At 53.4% G+C, this 17727-nt stretch overlaps 1 protein-coding gene across 1 annotated transcript in view; it reads left to right on the forward strand.

Moving 5' to 3' along the window:
• Positions 1 to 1022: 1022 nt before the first annotated feature.
• Positions 1023 to 17727, forward strand: part of lrrc71 (leucine rich repeat containing 71) — a 138345-nt gene continuing 121640 nt past the window's right edge. The window contains exon 1 of the mRNA XM_070868495.1: positions 1023 to 1133. Coding sequence (XP_070724596.1) covers positions 1023 to 1133 — 111 coding nt within the window. The remainder of the gene's footprint in view (positions 1134 to 17727) is intronic.

The raw sequence follows: 17727 nt of genomic DNA on the forward strand, positions 1-17727 counted from the left end.
GCCCCCGATCTCTCGCCGCTCCTCCGCCCCGACCTCTCGCCGCTCCTCCGCCCCGATCTCTCGCCTCTCCTCCGCCCCGATCTCTCGCCGCTCCTCCGCTCCTCCGCCCCGATCTCTCGCCTCTCCTCCGCCCTGATCTCTAGCCGCTCCTCCGCCCCGATCTCTCGCCGCTCCTCCGCCCCGACCCCTCGCCGCTCCTCCTCCCCGATCCCTCGCCGCTCCTCCGCCCCGATCTCTCGCCGCTCCTCCGCCCTGATCTCTCGCCGCTCCTCCGCTCCTCCGCCCCGATCTCTCCCCGCTCCTCCGCCCCGATCTCTCGCCGCTCCTCCGCCCCGATCCCTCGCCGCTCCTCCGCCCCCGATCCCTTGACGCTCCTCCGCCCCGATCTCTCGATACTCCTCCGCCCCGATCCCTCGCCGCTCCTCCGCCCCGATCTCTCGCCGCTCCTCCGCCCCGATCTCTCGCCGCTCCTCCGCCCCGATCCCTCGCCGCTCCTCCGCCCCGACCCCTCGCCGCTCCTCCGCCCCGACCCCTCGCCGCTCCTCCGCCCCGATCCCTCGCCGCTCCTCCGCCCCGATCTCTCGCCGCTCCTCCGCCCCGATCCCTCGCCGCTCCTCCGCCCCCGATCTCTCGCCGCTCCTCCGCCCCGACCCCTCGCCGCTCCTCCGCCCCGATCTCTCCCCGCTCCTCCGCCCCCGATCTCTCGCCGCTCCTCCGCCCCCGATCCCTCGCCGCTCCTCCGCCCCCGATCTCTCGCCGCTCCTCCGCCCCGATCTCTCGCCGCTCCTCCGCCCCGATCTCTCGCCGCTCCTCCGCCCCGATCTCTCGCTGCTCCTCCGCCCCGATCTCTCGCCGCTCCTCCGCCCCCGATCTCACGCCGCTCCTCCGCCCCGATCTCTCGCCGCTCCTCCGCCCTGATCTCTCGCCGCTCCTCCGCCCCGATCTCTTGCCGCTCCTCCGCCCCGATCTCTCGCCGCTCCTCCGCCCCGACCTTCCCACTCCTCTGCACCTGAGCCCTGCCGATGTTCCTGCCCACGCTCCAAAACGGCAACCAGGGTTTTGATGACGTCACCCAGTCGCCCATCTCAAAAATCGTCGCAAACTTGGAGCAGCTGGCGCTGGAGGTTGAAGTGGTAACCCGCTCCAGCTCTTTTATAGCCCAACCTGCGGAGCTGTTCTCTCTCAGGTCGTCCCAGGCCCGCCTCCGGATTACTAACCCAGTAACATAAACACTATGCTACCGTAACCCATGTCTTCCAGTAGACTGCTGTTCTTTAAGGAACATTGTCCCAGACAAGTTCTCTCCAGACGCCCTCAGCCGTCACCATCATTATGATTTAATAAGCAATAGTTAGTAAGTACTGGCACCACGCAGTTTTCCGTGAGATGTCGTTCAGGCAGGCCGTGAGCAACCTGGACATGTGACAGGGTGGGAGTGACACATGAGAACATCACTGTGGTGTCCCAGCACCGTACTACAAACTCACACGTGACCTTAACCTTTATTCCCCAGGACCAAGGAGTGCTGACCCTGGGTGGGACCTCCCCTTTTATACCTGGAAACCCAGGTGAGGAGTGTCTCCCACAAGTTCGCCCCCTGTGGTCAGGGTGTGCATTTCTAGGGTATAAGTACAGTGTACAGGAGTTGCATGAAGGTTCCCGTTACATGAAGATTACCGTTGCATGATGGTTACATACATGACATCACCTCCCCCCTTAAGTCTTTTTGTGTCAAAGGTTAAGTCTTTCAGGTGGTCAACGCTCTCGCGTGGAGCGCCGCAGTTGTGGCTCTGGTTGCTGAGCCTCGGCACGCGTCTCTGTCACTTGAGGTGGCTCCGGCCTGTCCGGGCTGGCCGCAGGGACTGTGCATGCTGAGGGCTGTCTTTGTTGCTCGTCCACTGGTATGCTCTTCTTCAGGTCCCTCCGTGTCTATGCTGAACCTTTTCTTTACTTGGTCCAAGTGTTTGCGGCATATCTGCCCATTGTGTAGTCTGACCGCTATGACCCTATTCCCTTTTTTGCCAATTACTGCGCCCTCCAGCCACTTGGGTTCCAAAGCATGGTTGAGAACAAATACCGGGTCATCTATTTCTATACACCTCCCCCTTGAGTTTTGATCATGGAGCTCGGTTTGGGACTGGCGCTTGCCCTCAACAATGCCTGCCAGGGCTGGGTGAATGAGGGACAGCCGCGTTTTAAGCGTGCGTTTCATGCCGCGAGCGAGTGCGGCCGGGATCTGTCGGCCAGCAGGAGGCACAATAGGCGGCACTGAAGGGAGGGTCCTTGGATGTGTAGCATGCCCTGTTTTATGACTTGGACCGCACGTTCCGCCTGACCATTGGAAGCCGGCTTGAACGGCGCTGTCCGGACGTGTTTGATATCTTTGCCCGACATAAACTCCTGGAATTCATGGCTGGTGAAACACGGGCCATTGTCGCTGACCAGGATATCCGGCAAGCTGTGGGTCGCGAAAACCGTACGCAGACTCTCCACGGTGATGGATGTCGTGCACGAGTTCAATATGATGCACTCGATCCACTTCGAGTACGCATCGACAACGATCAGGAATATTTTTCCCATGAACGGGCCCGCATAGTCTACATGAATACGTGACCATGGCCTGGTGGGCCAGGGCCACAGGCTGAGTGGGGCCTCCCTGGGGGCATTGCCCAGCTGGGCACATGTCGTGCACCTGCGAACCCAGTGTTCCAGGTCTGAGTCAATCCCCGGCCACCACACATGTGACCGGGCAATGGCCTTCATTAACACGATGCCAGGCTGCTCGCTGTGGAGTTCCCTGATGAATGCTTCCCTTCCTTTCTGGGGCATGACTACCCGGCTGCCCCATAACAGGCAGTCGGCTTGGATGGAGAGCTCATCCATCCGTCTCTGAAACGGTCTGACCTCCTCGGGGCACGCCCTGTGTGCGGGCGCCCAGTCCCCAGTCAGGACACATTTCTTAATCATGGATTGGCGGGGGTCTCTGTTGGTCCAGAGTTTGATCTGGCGGGCTGTGATGGGGGAGCCTGCGGTGTCAAAAGCCTCAACGGCCATGACCATCTCGGCGCTCTGCTCCGACGACCCCTCTGTGGCGGCCAGTGGGAGCTTGCTGAGCGCGTCAGCGCAATTTCCGGTGCCTGGCCGGTGCCGTATGGCGTAGTCATACGCAGCCAGTGTGAAGGCCCATCGCTGTATGCGAGCTGACGCATTGGCATTGACAGCCTTGCTGTCGGACAACAGGGATGTTAACGGCTTGTGGTCCATTTCTAGCTCGAACCGTCTACCGAAAAGGTACTGGTGCATCTTATTCACACCGTACCCACACGCGAGTGCCTCCTTTTCAACCGCGCCGTATCCACGCTCTGCCTGGGAGAGCGACCTGGAGACGTAAGCCACCGGTTGGAGTCGGCCGTCATCGTTACCCTGCTGCAACACACACCCAACCCCGTAGGATGATGCATCGCACATTAAAACCAGTTTTTTACAAGGGTCATACAAAGTCAACAGTTTGTTGGAACTCAGCAGGTTCCTCGCCTTATTGAAAGCCCGTTCTTGACAGTCCCCCCAAAGCCATTCACAACCTTTGCGCAGGAGCATGTGTAACGGCTCCAACAATGTGCTTAAGTTCGGCAGAAAGTTCCCGAAATAGTTCAAAAGTCCCAGGAACGATCGCAACTCCGACGTGTTGCCGGGCCTGGGTGCCCGGCGGATCGCCTCCGTTTTTGATTCAGTGGGCCGGATCCCATCTGCGGCAACCCTCCTGCCCAAAAACTCGACCTCTGGGGCCAAAAACACACACTTGGCCTTTTTCAGCCGCAAGCCTACCCGGTCCAGTCGGCGTAGCACCTCCTCCAGGTTGTGGAGGTGTTCCTCGGTGTCTCGACCCGTTACAAGGATGCCGTCCTGGAAAACGATTGTTCCAGCGATGGATCTGAGCAGGCTTTCCATGTTCCGCTGAAAGATAGTCACTGCCGAACGAATGCCAAACGGACACCTGTTGTAGATAAATAATCCCTTGTGCGTCGTGATGGTGGACAGAAGCTTGGATTGTTCAGCCAGTTCCTGAGTCATGTAGGCCAAAGCGAGGTCCAACTTCGTGAACAGCTTGCTACCTGCCAGCGTGGCAAAAAGGTCCTCCGCTCTCGGGAGCGGGTATCGGTCTTGCAGCGACACTCAGTTGATGGTGGCTTTGTAGTCGCCACAAATCCTGACCGAGCCATCTGCTTTAAGGACGGGAACGATGGGACTTGCCCAGTCGCTGAATTCAACGGCTGAAATTATGCCCTCTCTGAGCAGCCTGTCCAATTCACTTTCAATTTTCTCACGCATCACGTGCGGCACCGCTCTGGCTTTGTGGTGCACTGGCCTGGCGTCCGGGGTGATGTGTATCACTACTTTGGTGCCCTTGAACGTTTCGACACCAGGTTGAAACAGTGACCCGAATTTTTGTAGGACCTGTGAGCATGAACTTCGCTCCACAGATGAAATGGCGTGCACATCCCCCCATTTCCAATTCATCTCAGCTAGCCAACTCCTCCCCAAGAGTGCGGGGCCATTTCCCGGGGCGATCCAGAGTGGCAGCTGGTTCTGTGATCCATTATGTGTTATCACCAAGTTTGCACTGCCCAGCACTGGGAATGATCTCTTTGGTGTACGTCTGTAGCTGCGTGTCAATGCGTTCCAGTTTGGGCCTGCTAGCTCTGTGTGACCATAGTCTCTCAAATTGTTGGGCGCTCATAAGTGACTGGCTGGCTCCTATGTCCAGCTCCATGCGCACCGGGATGCCATTCAATAAAACTTTCACATCATGGGTGGCATTTTAGTGTATGAGCTGTGGACATCAGCCACATGAACCCGCTGAACTTCAGCATCCATGGCTTTTCCCCAGGCATCATCCTGCATTGCAGACCTCTCGTCTGGTTCCTCTGTCTCGCAGATTAGCCTCACTACTGCCTTTTTGCTCATCCTGGCCAAGTGTCCACTGACGTTACAAATCCTACAGGTATATTACGTAAGAACATAAGAATTAGGAACAGATGTAGGCCATCTAGCCCCTCGAGCCTGCTCCGCCATTCAACAAGATCATGGCTGATCTGGCCGTGGACTCAGCTCCACTTACCCGCCCGCTCCCCATAACCCTTAATTCCCTTATTGGTTAAAAATCTATCTATATTGCTGAAACTTGCAGCTTTTCGCAGTATGTCTACCCCGCACCTCCAGCATGAGCTGAGACTGTTGTTAACAAAAGTACTGTTACCAGGCATTCCTCTCTGATTGCTCATTTGGCTGTTTCTAAGCACTCTGATGGTGGGTGTTGATGGTCCCATCGCGGGACGCATTGTTCCTCGAGATGGCGTGAATTGCCGATCCCCTTTCCGTTGTCCCTGTTGCGGGCCCACCCTAGAGTCTGTTGCTGCCTGGGCGGTTTCGAAATGCCCTTGCCTGCCTGCGGTGTCCCGAGCCGCATTCACCATGTTAACTCCCTGGTCCATCGCCGCGTTGGGACCAGGGCTGCGTGCGTAAATTAGCTTGGTCTCCTCTTCCCCTGCCATAAAGGTCTGAGCTATCAACGCCGCCCCTTCTAAAGTCAAGTCCTTGGTCTCGATGAGCTTCCTGAAAATCCCGGCATGATTAATGCCCTCAATGAAAAAGTCCCTTAACATCTCCCCCCTGCAGGCATCTGTGAACTTACAGAGACTAGCCAAGCCCCGCAGGTCCGCAAGGAAGTCCGAGATGTATTGACCCTCCCGATGCCGGTGTGTGTAGAACCAGTGTCGTGCCATGTGTACGCTACTCGCCGGCTTAAGATGCTCACTGATCAGCTGGCTGAGCTCTTCAAAGGACTTGTCCGCTGGCTTTTAGGGTGTGAGCAGGTCTTTCATCAGCGCATGCGTCTGAGGTCCACAGCTGGTCAGTAGATGCGCCCTCCGCTTGTCAGCCGCTGTCGCTCCCAGCCAGTCCTTCGTGACAAAGCTCTGCTGGAGTCTTTCCACGAAGTCATCCCAGTCCTCACTCACACAGTAATGTTCCTCTGTGCTACCGGTGGCCATCCTCGCGGTTCGGTGATTCCCGTTTCTCGTCGCCAAATGTGGTGTCTCTGCACCGTAGTACAAACTCACTCGAGGCATGTACTGCAGACACAGTCACTACATGACTTTACCTTTATTCCCAGGACCAAGGAGTGCTGACCCTGGGTGGGACCTCCCCTTTTATACCTGGAAACCTGGGGGGAGTGTCTCCCGCAAGTTCACCCCCTGTGGTCAGGGTGTGCATTTCTAGGGTACAGGAGTTGCATGAAGGTTACAGTTACATGAAGGTTACCATTGCATGATGGTTACATACATGACAGTCACCATCAGGAACACCCCTCCCCTCCCCCTCCCCCTCCCCACTGAGCTGTTGTGATGCCCCAGGTTACTGAGACAAGCCCGAGGCTGGGTTGGGTTCACCCTCTGTAATGTACGCACCTGTGAGGATGGTCACAGGTTTATGGAGCTGTTGTGCATTTTCTGCGGCCTGGAGGAGTCCGTGTTCCACGTGTATGTTCAGTGTGTGAGGTTGCAGCCCCCTCTTCCATTATTTGAAGGGTCTGCTCCTTAATTTCTGGTTGCACTTCAGTCCCACACTCCTGATCTTTGGGCACCCTGTGCAGGGGGGAGCGGGCAGGTCGGAGGGCCTCCTCGTGGGCCTGCTCCTGGGCACGGCCAAGGGGGCCATCAGCCGGTCCAGGCAGCGGGCGGTCGAGGGGGTCATTCAGCCCGACTGCCTGCCTCTCTTCCGCGGTTACATCCGAGCCAGGGCGTGCCTGGAGATGGAGCACGCGGTGTCCACCGGTACGCTCGCGGCCTTCCATGAGAGGTGGGCACCGGAGGGACTGGAGTGCATCCTTCTTCTTAGGTGGTCCCTCGAAGCGAGGATAACTTGCTTCCACACCAAAAAAGGATGAGTTCCCAGGTGTTTTAATGAAGGACCTGATATTCCGGATCCCGAACTACATCCTGAAGGGTGGAAGCTGCCTGTGGGTGGATTGTTTTAACGTGGGGTGGCCGTTGCACACCAGCCACCACACGGGCTTGACAGAGCGAGGTCTTGGTCCAGGGGCAAGGGTTAACCAGGACGACTGGAGACCAGCTCTGCTGCATGGACCTAGTGCGCTCACATATCGCACAGTGTGGGCTGGGCCCGTGCTGCCCCTGGGCCCTCGGCTCTTCTGGGCCCCGAACTCACGCCTCTCCCGGGCCCCAATCACGTCCCTCTACAATCTCTCGCCGCTCCTTCGCTCCGACCATTATCACCCCGAGGAACACAATTTGAATTGAATTCGATTTGTCAAGGTACCCTTTAATGTTTGTTGGTTAATTTGTGGGTTTTGTGCCCTTACAAAAGGGGGGCACTTGAATTAACATTCTACCAAAATAGTTGTCGAGCTGTTGAGTTGGGAGTGGCTGAGCCAGTCACGTGATGTTCACAAGACTCAATAAAACCCCAGCCAGTTGGGTTCGGGGCATCCACGATGGGGCAGGTGGTTGTGAGCCCGTTGGATGAACCGGTAATGTGTCGTGTGATTGTTAAACCTTTGTTACTGAACCAACTTGTTCTTAATAGCAACGTGTTGCCATGAATTCTTAACCCATGAAGCAAATACAATACACCCTTGAGGCTTATTCCCACACCCTGTTCTTGTGTAACACCAACCTGACAGACTCCTGCCAACTGCAAGGTTTATAAACAACAGCTTGTCTTTATCGAGCACCCTTAAGGTGCTCCACCGTCAGAAATAAAAGAGCTACTGGGTGGGTGGGAGGGGGGGATTTACCAAATGCTTGGCCAAAGAGAGGGGTTTTAAGGAGGGGTATTCAAGGAAGAGAGAGGCAGAGAGGTTTGGGGTGGAAGGAGAATTCCAGAGTTTAGGGCCCAGACGGCTGAAGAAGGGTCACCATCTCTGATTGGACGGATGCCCGGAGGGTTCATCACATGACCTCCCATCTCCAACTGCCCCGCCCCCACTCTCCCGCCATTGGTCGGCAGACATCGTCATCCTCGCGGAGCCCCGCCCCCACTCTCCCGCCATTGGTCGCCTGACATCTTCATCTTTGTGGAACCCCGCCCCCGCTCTCCCGCCATTGGTTGGCCAACAGGTCCATCTTCACAGAGCTCCGCCTTCCCATGCCCAATTGAAAAGCAGTCCTTTACCTGATTGGATGATTCTCAACCATTGGTCAAGTACCCTTTTGCCCACATCCAATATTTCTGTCACTAATAAACAGAAGGTTTCAAAGTAAATTATATAAGAACTTAAGAAATAGGAGCAGGAGTGGGCCATATGGCCCCTCGAGCCTGCTCCGCCATTTAATACCATCATGGCTGATCCGATCATGGACTCAGCTCCACTTCCCTGCCCGCTCCCTTATCGGTTAAGAAACTGTCTATTTCTGTCTTAAATTTATTCAATGTCCCAGCTTCCACAGCTCTCTGGGGCAGAGAATTCCACAGATTTACAACCCTCTGAGAGAAGAAATTCCTCCTCATCTCAGTTTTAAATGGGCGGCCCCTTATTCTGAGACTATGGGCTAGATTTTACACTTTTGTGCAGATCGCCCAAAACTAGGCGTTATTTCCGGCGTGGGCGGTAAATATGGGTTTTCAGATCGCCGGCCTGTCGCCCACTTTCAAACCCCCTAGTTTCCACTTTATAAAATGACGGTTACCGCGAGCGATCTGAAATGGGCGGTAGCGTTAAATCTCTCTGACCTTCTGCCGTAAAGTGTCGCTATCCTTAGCAACAGCATGGCAACTCTTGATTCCTGTGATTCAGGAGGTCAAGGGTCATCATGACATGCACACAAGAGGAGACAGAGAGAGAGGGAGTGAAGGTGTGTGTGGGTGTGGTGTGGCTGCTTTAGGAGGAAGGAAGGAGAGTTTCGAGTTTTATAGCAAATTATGCCAAAAAAACTTAGCCAGATATTTGCCTGAATTTGGTGCCTATAATGGAGGGAGAGGAGGAGGTGACACAGTACGCTGTGGAGACTGATGCTGGCGAGAGCAGTGAGGTGGGAGAGGAGCACATTGGAGGACGTAAAAGAGTGAGTTGGTTCTCAGATGAGGCAAATGCCTCCCTCCTGCAGGAGGTTGAGTCACGCTGGGGTGATTTGACACAGGGAGGGTGTGAGAAGCCCACCCCAAAGGCCTACCAGAAGATATGGGCCGAGATAGCAGAGGTGGTCTCGTCGGTGACCAGCGAGGTGCGTGAGAGCAACAGTGCCGCAAGCGATGGAACGACCTTGTGGGATCTGCAAGAGTAAGTATTACGTTTATTTACATGTACTTATGTATTTATATAATTTGATTTGTAAGAGTCATGAGTGACTATCAGCAGATGTGAGGTCTTGCACTTTTACTGGGAATGTTTTACTCAAAGCCTGTGGTCACGGTGCACGTCTTTAGGTAAAGAATGATAATTATCATAATAACATGATTACCTCTGTGGGTTATATGTTGTATCAGTCCCTGTGACAGTACCTAGCAATGATATCAAGCAATGATCTCATGCCATGTCGTCCTGTCACCTTTTACAGAAGACGCTATCGACGATGAGGTCCGTGCAGAGACGAACGGGTGGGGGGCCACCAGTTCCCAGCGACATCGCTGAGATGGAGGAGCGGGTGCTCGCACTCGTGGGGAAGCACACCCCGGACAGCCACGGACGTATCTGCAGTGCCTAAACTAATGCCACGTGAGTAAAGCTTACACCATTGCGTGATGTAAAGTCAATAGAGGCCACACCCACTCATATCCGAACAATCATTTATGATAGATGATTTCTAAAACTGTCCTATAAATAATGCTGGCCTAATGAAAATCATTGCAATGCACAATGTGTTGATGGTGATGAAATGTGATGTCTGCGATGATCTTGATAGCGGTGGTGCTTTTGTCGAGCATATGCTGTGTGTAGCGCTGGACTCACCTTGTCACCCTAGCTCCCCTGCTCCTCTAACAACCTCATTTGTGTTTTGCAGCTCAGCCAGCAGCGCGGCCCCAGGCAAGACCACAGGGGCCAGAAGGTGGGGGCGCGGGTCCCGACTCTCCGGACAATCCTACATGTGGTGAGGAGCTCCGATTCTCGCCCGTCAATCCTCTGGGTCTGTTCTCTATGGATGAGAGCCCGGACTTCGAGGAACCTGCATCACCACGCTCCAGAAGCCATTCCACCCCAAGACAATCTAGTGGTCCTCCGGTCATTCCCGCCTCCACTCTGGAGGTACCGGGCCCAAGCACCTCTCCACATAGGTCACCAGATCCTACAGACATTGGGGGGCATATCCCAACAGCTGGCCACTGTCATATATGTAAACCTGTAAATACCATGTCTAACCACCAGAGGGCTTATCCCCTGGAGTCCCAAGGGATCCCACAATGCCTTGGGAGCACCTGTATTTAAGGAGGCCTCACAGGCTGGAGAGACACACTGAGCTCTGTAATAAAGGACTATGGTCACACTTACTTTGAGCTTGCAGTATCTAGTCTGACTCTTGATTCGAGACATAACAACTGGCGACGAGATACAGATGATGAACCCCACCGCAACAATGCAGAGAACCGTGGGCATCCTGGAGAAATTTTCAGAAGGAGATGATTGGGAAACCTTCGTGGAGCGACTTGACCAATACTTCGTGGCCAATGAGCTGGAAGGAGAAGGGAAGACTGCCAAACGAAGGGCGATTCTCCTCACCGTTTGCGGGGCACCAACGTATGGACTCATGAAAAACCTGCTCGCTCCAGCAAAACCCACAGACAAGTCGTACGATGAGTTATGCACACTGCTCCGGGAGCATCTAAACCCAAAGGAAGGCATTCTGATGGCAAGGTATCGGTTCTACACGTACAAGAGGTCTGAAGGCCAGGAAGTGGCGAGCTATGTCGCTGAGCTAAGGCGCCTTGCGGAACATTGCGAATTTGAAGGACACTTGGAGCACATGCTCAGGGACTTCTTTGTACTTGGCATTGACCATGAAGCAATACTTCGCAAACTTTTGACTGTAGAGACCCTAAACTTGAGTAAAGCCATAGTGATAGCCCAGGCGTTTATCTCCACTAGTGACAATACCAAACAAATGTCTCAGCACACTAGTGCTGCTGCAATGACTGTGAACAAAGTAATGTTGTTTTCGAATCGAAATGTACATGGCAGGACTTAAACACCTGTAGCTGCACGTCTGCAGATGACTCAGAGTCAGGGGGAAATAGAGTACGAGAGGAAGCTTGCTGGGAACATATAAACTGACTGCAAAAGCTTCTATAGATATGTGAAGAGAAAAAGATTAGTGAAGACAAACGTAGGCCCTTGCAGTCAGAATCAGGTGAATTTATAATGGAAAACAAATAAATGGCACACCAGTTGAACAAATACTTTGGTTCTGTCTTCATGAAGGAAGACACAAATAACCTTCCGGAAATACAAGGGGACCGAGGGTCTAGTGAGAAGGAGGAACTGAAGAAAATCATTATTAGGCGGGAAATTGTGTTAGAGAAATTGATGGGATTGAAGGCCAACAAATCCCCGGGGCCTGATAGTCTGCATCCCAGCATACTTAAGGAAGTGGCCCTAGAAATAGTGAATGCATTGGTGATCATTTTCCAACAGTCTATTGACTGGATTAGTTCCTATGGACTGGAGGGTAGCTAATGTAACACCACTTTTTAAAAAAGGAGGGAGCGAGAAAACGAGTAATTATAGACCGGTTAGCCTGACATCGATGGTGGGGAAAATATTGGAATCAATTTATTAAAGATGTCATAGCAGCGCATTTGGAAAGCAGTGACAGGATCGATCCAAGTCAGCATGGATTTATGAAAGGGAAATCATGCTTGACAAATCTTCTGGAATTTTTTGAGGATGTAACTGGTAGAGTGGACAAGGGAGAACCAGTGGATGTGGTGTATTTGGACTTTCCAAAGGCTTTTGACAAGGTCCCACACAAGAGATTGGTGTGCAAAATCAAAGCACATGGTATTGGGTGTAATGTACTGATGTGGATAGAGAACTGGTTGGCAGACAGGAAGCAGAGAGTCGGGATAAACGGGTCCTTTTCAGAATGGCAGGCAGTGACTAGTGGGGTGCCGCAGGGCTCAGTGCTGGGACCCCAGCTCTTTACAATATACATTAATGATTTAGATGAAGGAATTGAGTGTAATATCTCCAAGTTTGCAGATGACACTAAGCTGGGTGGCGGTGTGAGCTGTGAGGAGGACGCTAAAAGGCTGCAGGGTGACTTGGACAGGTTAGGTGAGTGGGCAAATGCATGGCAGATGCAGTATAATGTGGATAAATGTGAGGTTATCCACTTTGTTGGCAAAAACACGAAGGCAAAATATTATCTGAATGGCGGCAGATTAGGAAAAGGGGAGGTGCAACGAGACCTGGGTGTCATGGTACATCAGTCATTGAAAGTTGGCATGCAGGTACAGCAGGCGGTGAAGAAGGCAAATGGCATGTTGGCCTTCATAGCGAGGGGATTTGAGTATAGGAGCAGGGAGGTCTTGCTGCAGTTGTACAGGGCCTTTGTGAGGCCTCACCTGGAATATTGTGTACAGTTTTGGTCTCCTAATCTGAGGAAGGACATTCTTACTATTGAGGGAGTGCAGCGAAGGTTCACCAGACTGATTCCTGGGATGTCAGGACAGACATATGAGGAGAGACTGGATCGACTGGGCTTACATTCACTGGAGTTTAGAAGAATGAGAGGGGATCTCATAGAAACATATAAAATTCTGACTGGACTGGACAGGTTGGATGCGGGCAGAATGTTCCCGATGTTGGGGAAGTCCAGAACCAGGGGACACAGTCTAAGGATAAGGAATAAGCCATTTAGGACTGAGATGAGGAGAAACTTCTTCACTCAGAGAGTGGTGAACCTGTGGAATTCCCTGCCGCAGAGAGTTGTTGATGCCAGTTCATTGGATATATTCAAGAGGGAGTTAGATGTGGCCCTTATGGCTAAAGGGATCAAGCGGTATGGAGAGAAAGCAGGAAAGACATACTGAATGAATGAGCAGCCGTGATATTGAATGGTGTTACAGGCTCGAAGGGCCAAATGGCCTACTACTGCACCTATTTTCTATGTTCCCAGTTAAGCAATGCACCTTGAGAGGCGCCACTAAGTTTATGGTCCTGGTACTCCAAACTGTGGTCTAGGGTCCATGTCAACTATGCAGGCCCATTCTTGGGAAAAATGTTTTTAGTGGTTGTTGATGCGTACTCCAAGTGGATTGAATGTGTGATGATGTCGGCAAGCATGTCCGCTGCCACCGTTGAAAGCCTGCAGGCCATATTTGCCACGCACGGCCTGCCTGATGTCCTTGTAAGTGACAATGGGCCGTGTTTTACCAGTAGTTCATGACCCGCAATGGGATCAAGCATGTCACATCTGCCCTGTTTAAACCAACATCCAATGGTCAGGCAGAACGAGCAGTTCAAACAATCAAGCAGAGCTTGAAAAGGGTAACTGAAGGCTCACTGCAGACTCGCTTATCCCGAGTCCTGCTTAGTTACTGCACAAGACCCCACTCGCTCACTGGGGTCCCTCCCGCTAAACTGCTCATGAAAAGGGCACTTAAGACAAGGCTCTCGTTAGTCCACCCTGATCTACACGAACTGGTAGAGAGCAGGCGGCTTCAACAGAATACATATCATGATCGCGCAAATGTGTCACGCAAAATTGAAGTAAATGATCCTGTATTTGTGTTGAACTATGGACAAGGTCCCAAGTGGATTGCTGGCACTGTTTTGGTCAAAGAGAGGAGTAGGGTGTTTATGGTCAAACTCGCAAATGGACTCACCTGCAGAAAACACTTGGACCAAACCAAACTCAGATTTACGGACTATCCAGAACAACCCACAATAGACTCTACCTTGTTCGACCCTCCAACACACACACACACACACACAAGTGGCAACCGACCCAGTGGTTGACCACGAAGCAGAATCCATCACCCGCAGCAGCCCAGCAGGACTCACCAGCCCCAGCAGTCCAGCAAGGCCAGCTGCGCAGCAGCCCAGCGAAGGCCCAACAAACGACTCACCAACACCAGCATTTGCACCGAGATGATCAACCAGGGAAAGGAAGGCCCCAGATCGACTCACATTGTAAATAGTTACATTATTGACTTTGCGAGAGGGGCCGGGGGGGGGGGGGAGTGTTGTTATGTATGTAAACCTGTAAATACCATGTCTAACCACCAGAGGGCTTATCCCCTGGAGTCCCAAGGGATCCCACAATCTCTTGGGAGCACCTGTATATAAGGAGGCTGGAGAGGCACTCTGAGATCTGTAATAAAGGACTACGGTCACACTTACCTTAAGCTTACTCTTGATTCAAGACATAACAGCCACCATCTCCGGCACCATGACGGAGTACATGGATGGCAGAGGCCCTGGAGGTGGTAGCCAGGAACACTCACGGCACAGGCCTCCCTGGAGCGCGACACACCACCCCTAGGTTCCACACCACCACTGCCAACAACACATGAGAGGCAGGAGCAAGATCCTGCTTCTGGATCAGAGAATGTTGTCCCCTCGGCACCCCCCGGTCCCGTACCCGTTCAACGACCTCCTCTGCCTTCATCCCTCCCAATGAGGCACCGCCTGAGGAGCTCCTCGGCCAGGCGCCATGGAGCGAGGAGGGTAAGGGGTAGAGGTGGGGAGAAGGGGAGGGGGGAAGGAAAGTGAGGGGCATGTCCGCAGGTGATGGGGTGTTATATCTCCAGCTGGGTGGATGCAATTTGCTGCAATGTATGGGGCGAAGGGGCCACCCTGTTGCTTTGCCTTTGTATTCTGTGTTGCTGGACATGTTGAACATCTGATTGATGTCAATGGTGGAAAAAGTGGGGTGTGGGCGGGGGTGGGGCGTTTTTTATAGATATACTTATGATTTCAGACCAATGGTCGTATTAAATGTTTTTTATTCAACATAACCTTGTTGCGCATTGTCTCAGATAGCTGGACCGTTATACACTGGTGATTCCTTAACATGAAAGGGTTAAATAAAACTTAACTTCAATCATTGTAAACTTTAACTGGCACCAAGGTGATGGGCACCATTGATGTCTGAGCTGCTCACACAGCAGTGTGTCAGCGTTGTCACTCACAGCAATGTTTTCAGGCAAATCGCTCAGATATCAGCTCCTCATGTAAGAGTCTTGCAGCTATGTAGCCACCACAGGCCCTTTCCTGTGGTCTGGAGGTGGGTGTGGGCATATTGCATAGCCAGCCTGATTGTCTGGCCCTCGGTCAGCGTCCAGCCCCTCGTCCTCCTCTTCCTCTCTCTCCTCAGGTGGACCATTGGTCCCTTCTGGCAATTCTTGGCCGCTCCTGATAGCCAGGTTGTGCAACATGGAGCACACCACCACGAATTGAGCTACTTGCTCAGGGTTGTATTGTAGCTCCCCTCCCGAGTGGTCCAGGCATCTGAAGCGCTGCTTAAACACACTAATTGTTTTGTGGACCACATTGCGTGTGTCTCTGTGACTCTGGTTGTATCGCTTCTCGGCCTCGGTGTGGGTGTAACGCAGGGGGGTCATCAGCCAGGTGGCGAGGCCGTATCGGTCATCACCAAGCATCCAGCATTGTCCTTGTGGCTGATTCTTAAACATGTCAGAGACAGCGCTCTCACGCAGGATGTGAGCCTGATCGAAGCTGCCCCGACATGTGGCATTCACGGCCAGTATGATCTGGTTGTGGTCGACAACTAATTGGACCTTCAGGGAGTGAAATCCTTTTCTGTTGCGAGAAAGCTCTGGGTCCTGAGAAGGTGCCCGCATGGCGATGTGAGTGCACTGTATTGCTCCCTGCACCCTGGGGAACTGAGCAATACGGTAAAATGCTCCAGCCCTGTCAGTCTGAGCCTCCGTGGTCATGGGGAAGCTGATAAAGTCCATCCTAAGCACGTACAGGGCCTCCGTGACCTGTCTAATGCAACGATGGGTGGCATGGTGATACAGAGGGGAAATCTCGACCGTGGAGGCCCGAAAGGAACTGGACGCCTAGAACGATAGCGCCGCGGTGACCTTGACCTCGACCGACACTGATGTCCTGCAGATCTGCCCTGATGAGTTGACGTATCTCACTGATAACCACTTTGTGGAAGCACAGTCTCCGAAGGCAGGCGTTCTCGGATAAGTCAAAGTCCGACCGCTTCTCCCTGTAAGTGCGGGGTGTGTATGGTCTGGGCCTCCTCATCAGTCTGGCACGTCTTAGATTGGGCACATAATGCTGTGGATTTGCACGTTGCAGCATCTGCGTTGTAATCGCTACAGGCTGAGAAATGGCTGGCCCCATTGCAATAAAAGTATAATGCCGATTGTTCACAAGCAATAAACTTCCCCACTAAGACACCTTCAGTAAAACTCAATCGTCCACAGTATGAAAATATGTCTGTTGAGATGGTCACATCAACTGAGAAAAGCTCCAGAGTCAATCCAAACTCCCCCGAAGTTGAAGCAACCTTTTGAATGAAGCGATCTGCGATTTTAAAAATGGTGCCCATATCGCTGTGATTGATTCAGAACAGGTCAGCTTTTTCTGGGCGGTGTTTTGGGCGAGCGATATTGTGGGCGAGATGTATGCGAGGTGGTGAAAGTGACACCGGGCGATATACTGGCAGTTAGTTTCGGCAAATGTGATCTTTACGACACAAAAAACAGTGGGCGGTCGGTATTATTGAATCTCGGCGTTAATTACGTGCGGAAAGTAATGCTGGGTGATATTAAGGGTGTTGGGTTTGCCCATTCTGATATTCCGCCCCAAAAAAGTGGGCGGGCGGTATTATTTTTTCCCGGCATTACGCACATTGGGAAAGTAACGCTCGGTGAGAAATGCCCGTCAGTTTCCATTTTGTGGCTAAATGGGCGATATCTGGGCGTTATACCTCATTTCAGCGGTAAAATGGACAATAAGTGGGTGATATACATGGCAAAAATAATGGAAATTCTAGCCCTATGCCCCTAGTTCTAGTCTCCCCCATCAGTGGAAACATCCTCTCTGCATCCACCTTGTCAAGCCCCCTCATAATCTTATACGTTTCGATAAGACCACCTCTCATTCTTCTGAATTCCAATGAGTAGAGGCCCAACCTCCTCAACCTTTCCTCATAAGTCAACCCCCTCATCCCCTGCTGGGGATGTTGGCCTGGTCGAGGACGTTGGTGCGTCTGTCCTCCCAGGGGATTTGCGGGATCTTGCGGAGACATCGTCGGTGGTATTTCTCCAGCGAAAGGAGGGGGAAGGGGAGGGGGAGGGGGAGGAGGGGGAGGGGGAAGGTGAGGGGGAGGGGGAAGGGGAGGGGGAGCGGGAGGAGGGGAAGGGGAGGGGGAAGAGGAGGGGGAGGGAAGGTGAGGGGGAGGAGGGGGAAGGGGAGGGGGAGCGGGAGGAGGGGGAAGGGGAGGGGGAGGAGGGGTAAGGGGAGGGGGAGCGGGAGGAGGGGGCGGAGGTGGAGGGGTGGGGGAGGAGGGGAAAGGGGAGGGGTAGAGGGAGGTGGAGCAGGAGGAGGGGATGGGGAGGAAGGGGAGGAGAGGAGAAGGGTGAAGGGAGGAGGTGGGGAGGGGGGGAGGGTGAAGGGGAGGAGGGAGGGGGAGGGGAGGGGGAGGGTGAGGAGGGAGGGGGAGGGTGAGGGGGGAGGGAGGCGAAGGGGGAGGAGGGAGGGGGGAGGGTGAGGAGGGAAGGGTGAGGGGG

The sequence above is a fragment of the Pristiophorus japonicus genome, chromosome 30 (genome assembly GCF_044704955.1).
Source record: "Pristiophorus japonicus isolate sPriJap1 chromosome 30, sPriJap1.hap1, whole genome shotgun sequence".
Classification (NCBI taxonomy): domain Eukaryota; kingdom Metazoa; phylum Chordata; class Chondrichthyes; family Pristiophoridae; genus Pristiophorus; species Pristiophorus japonicus.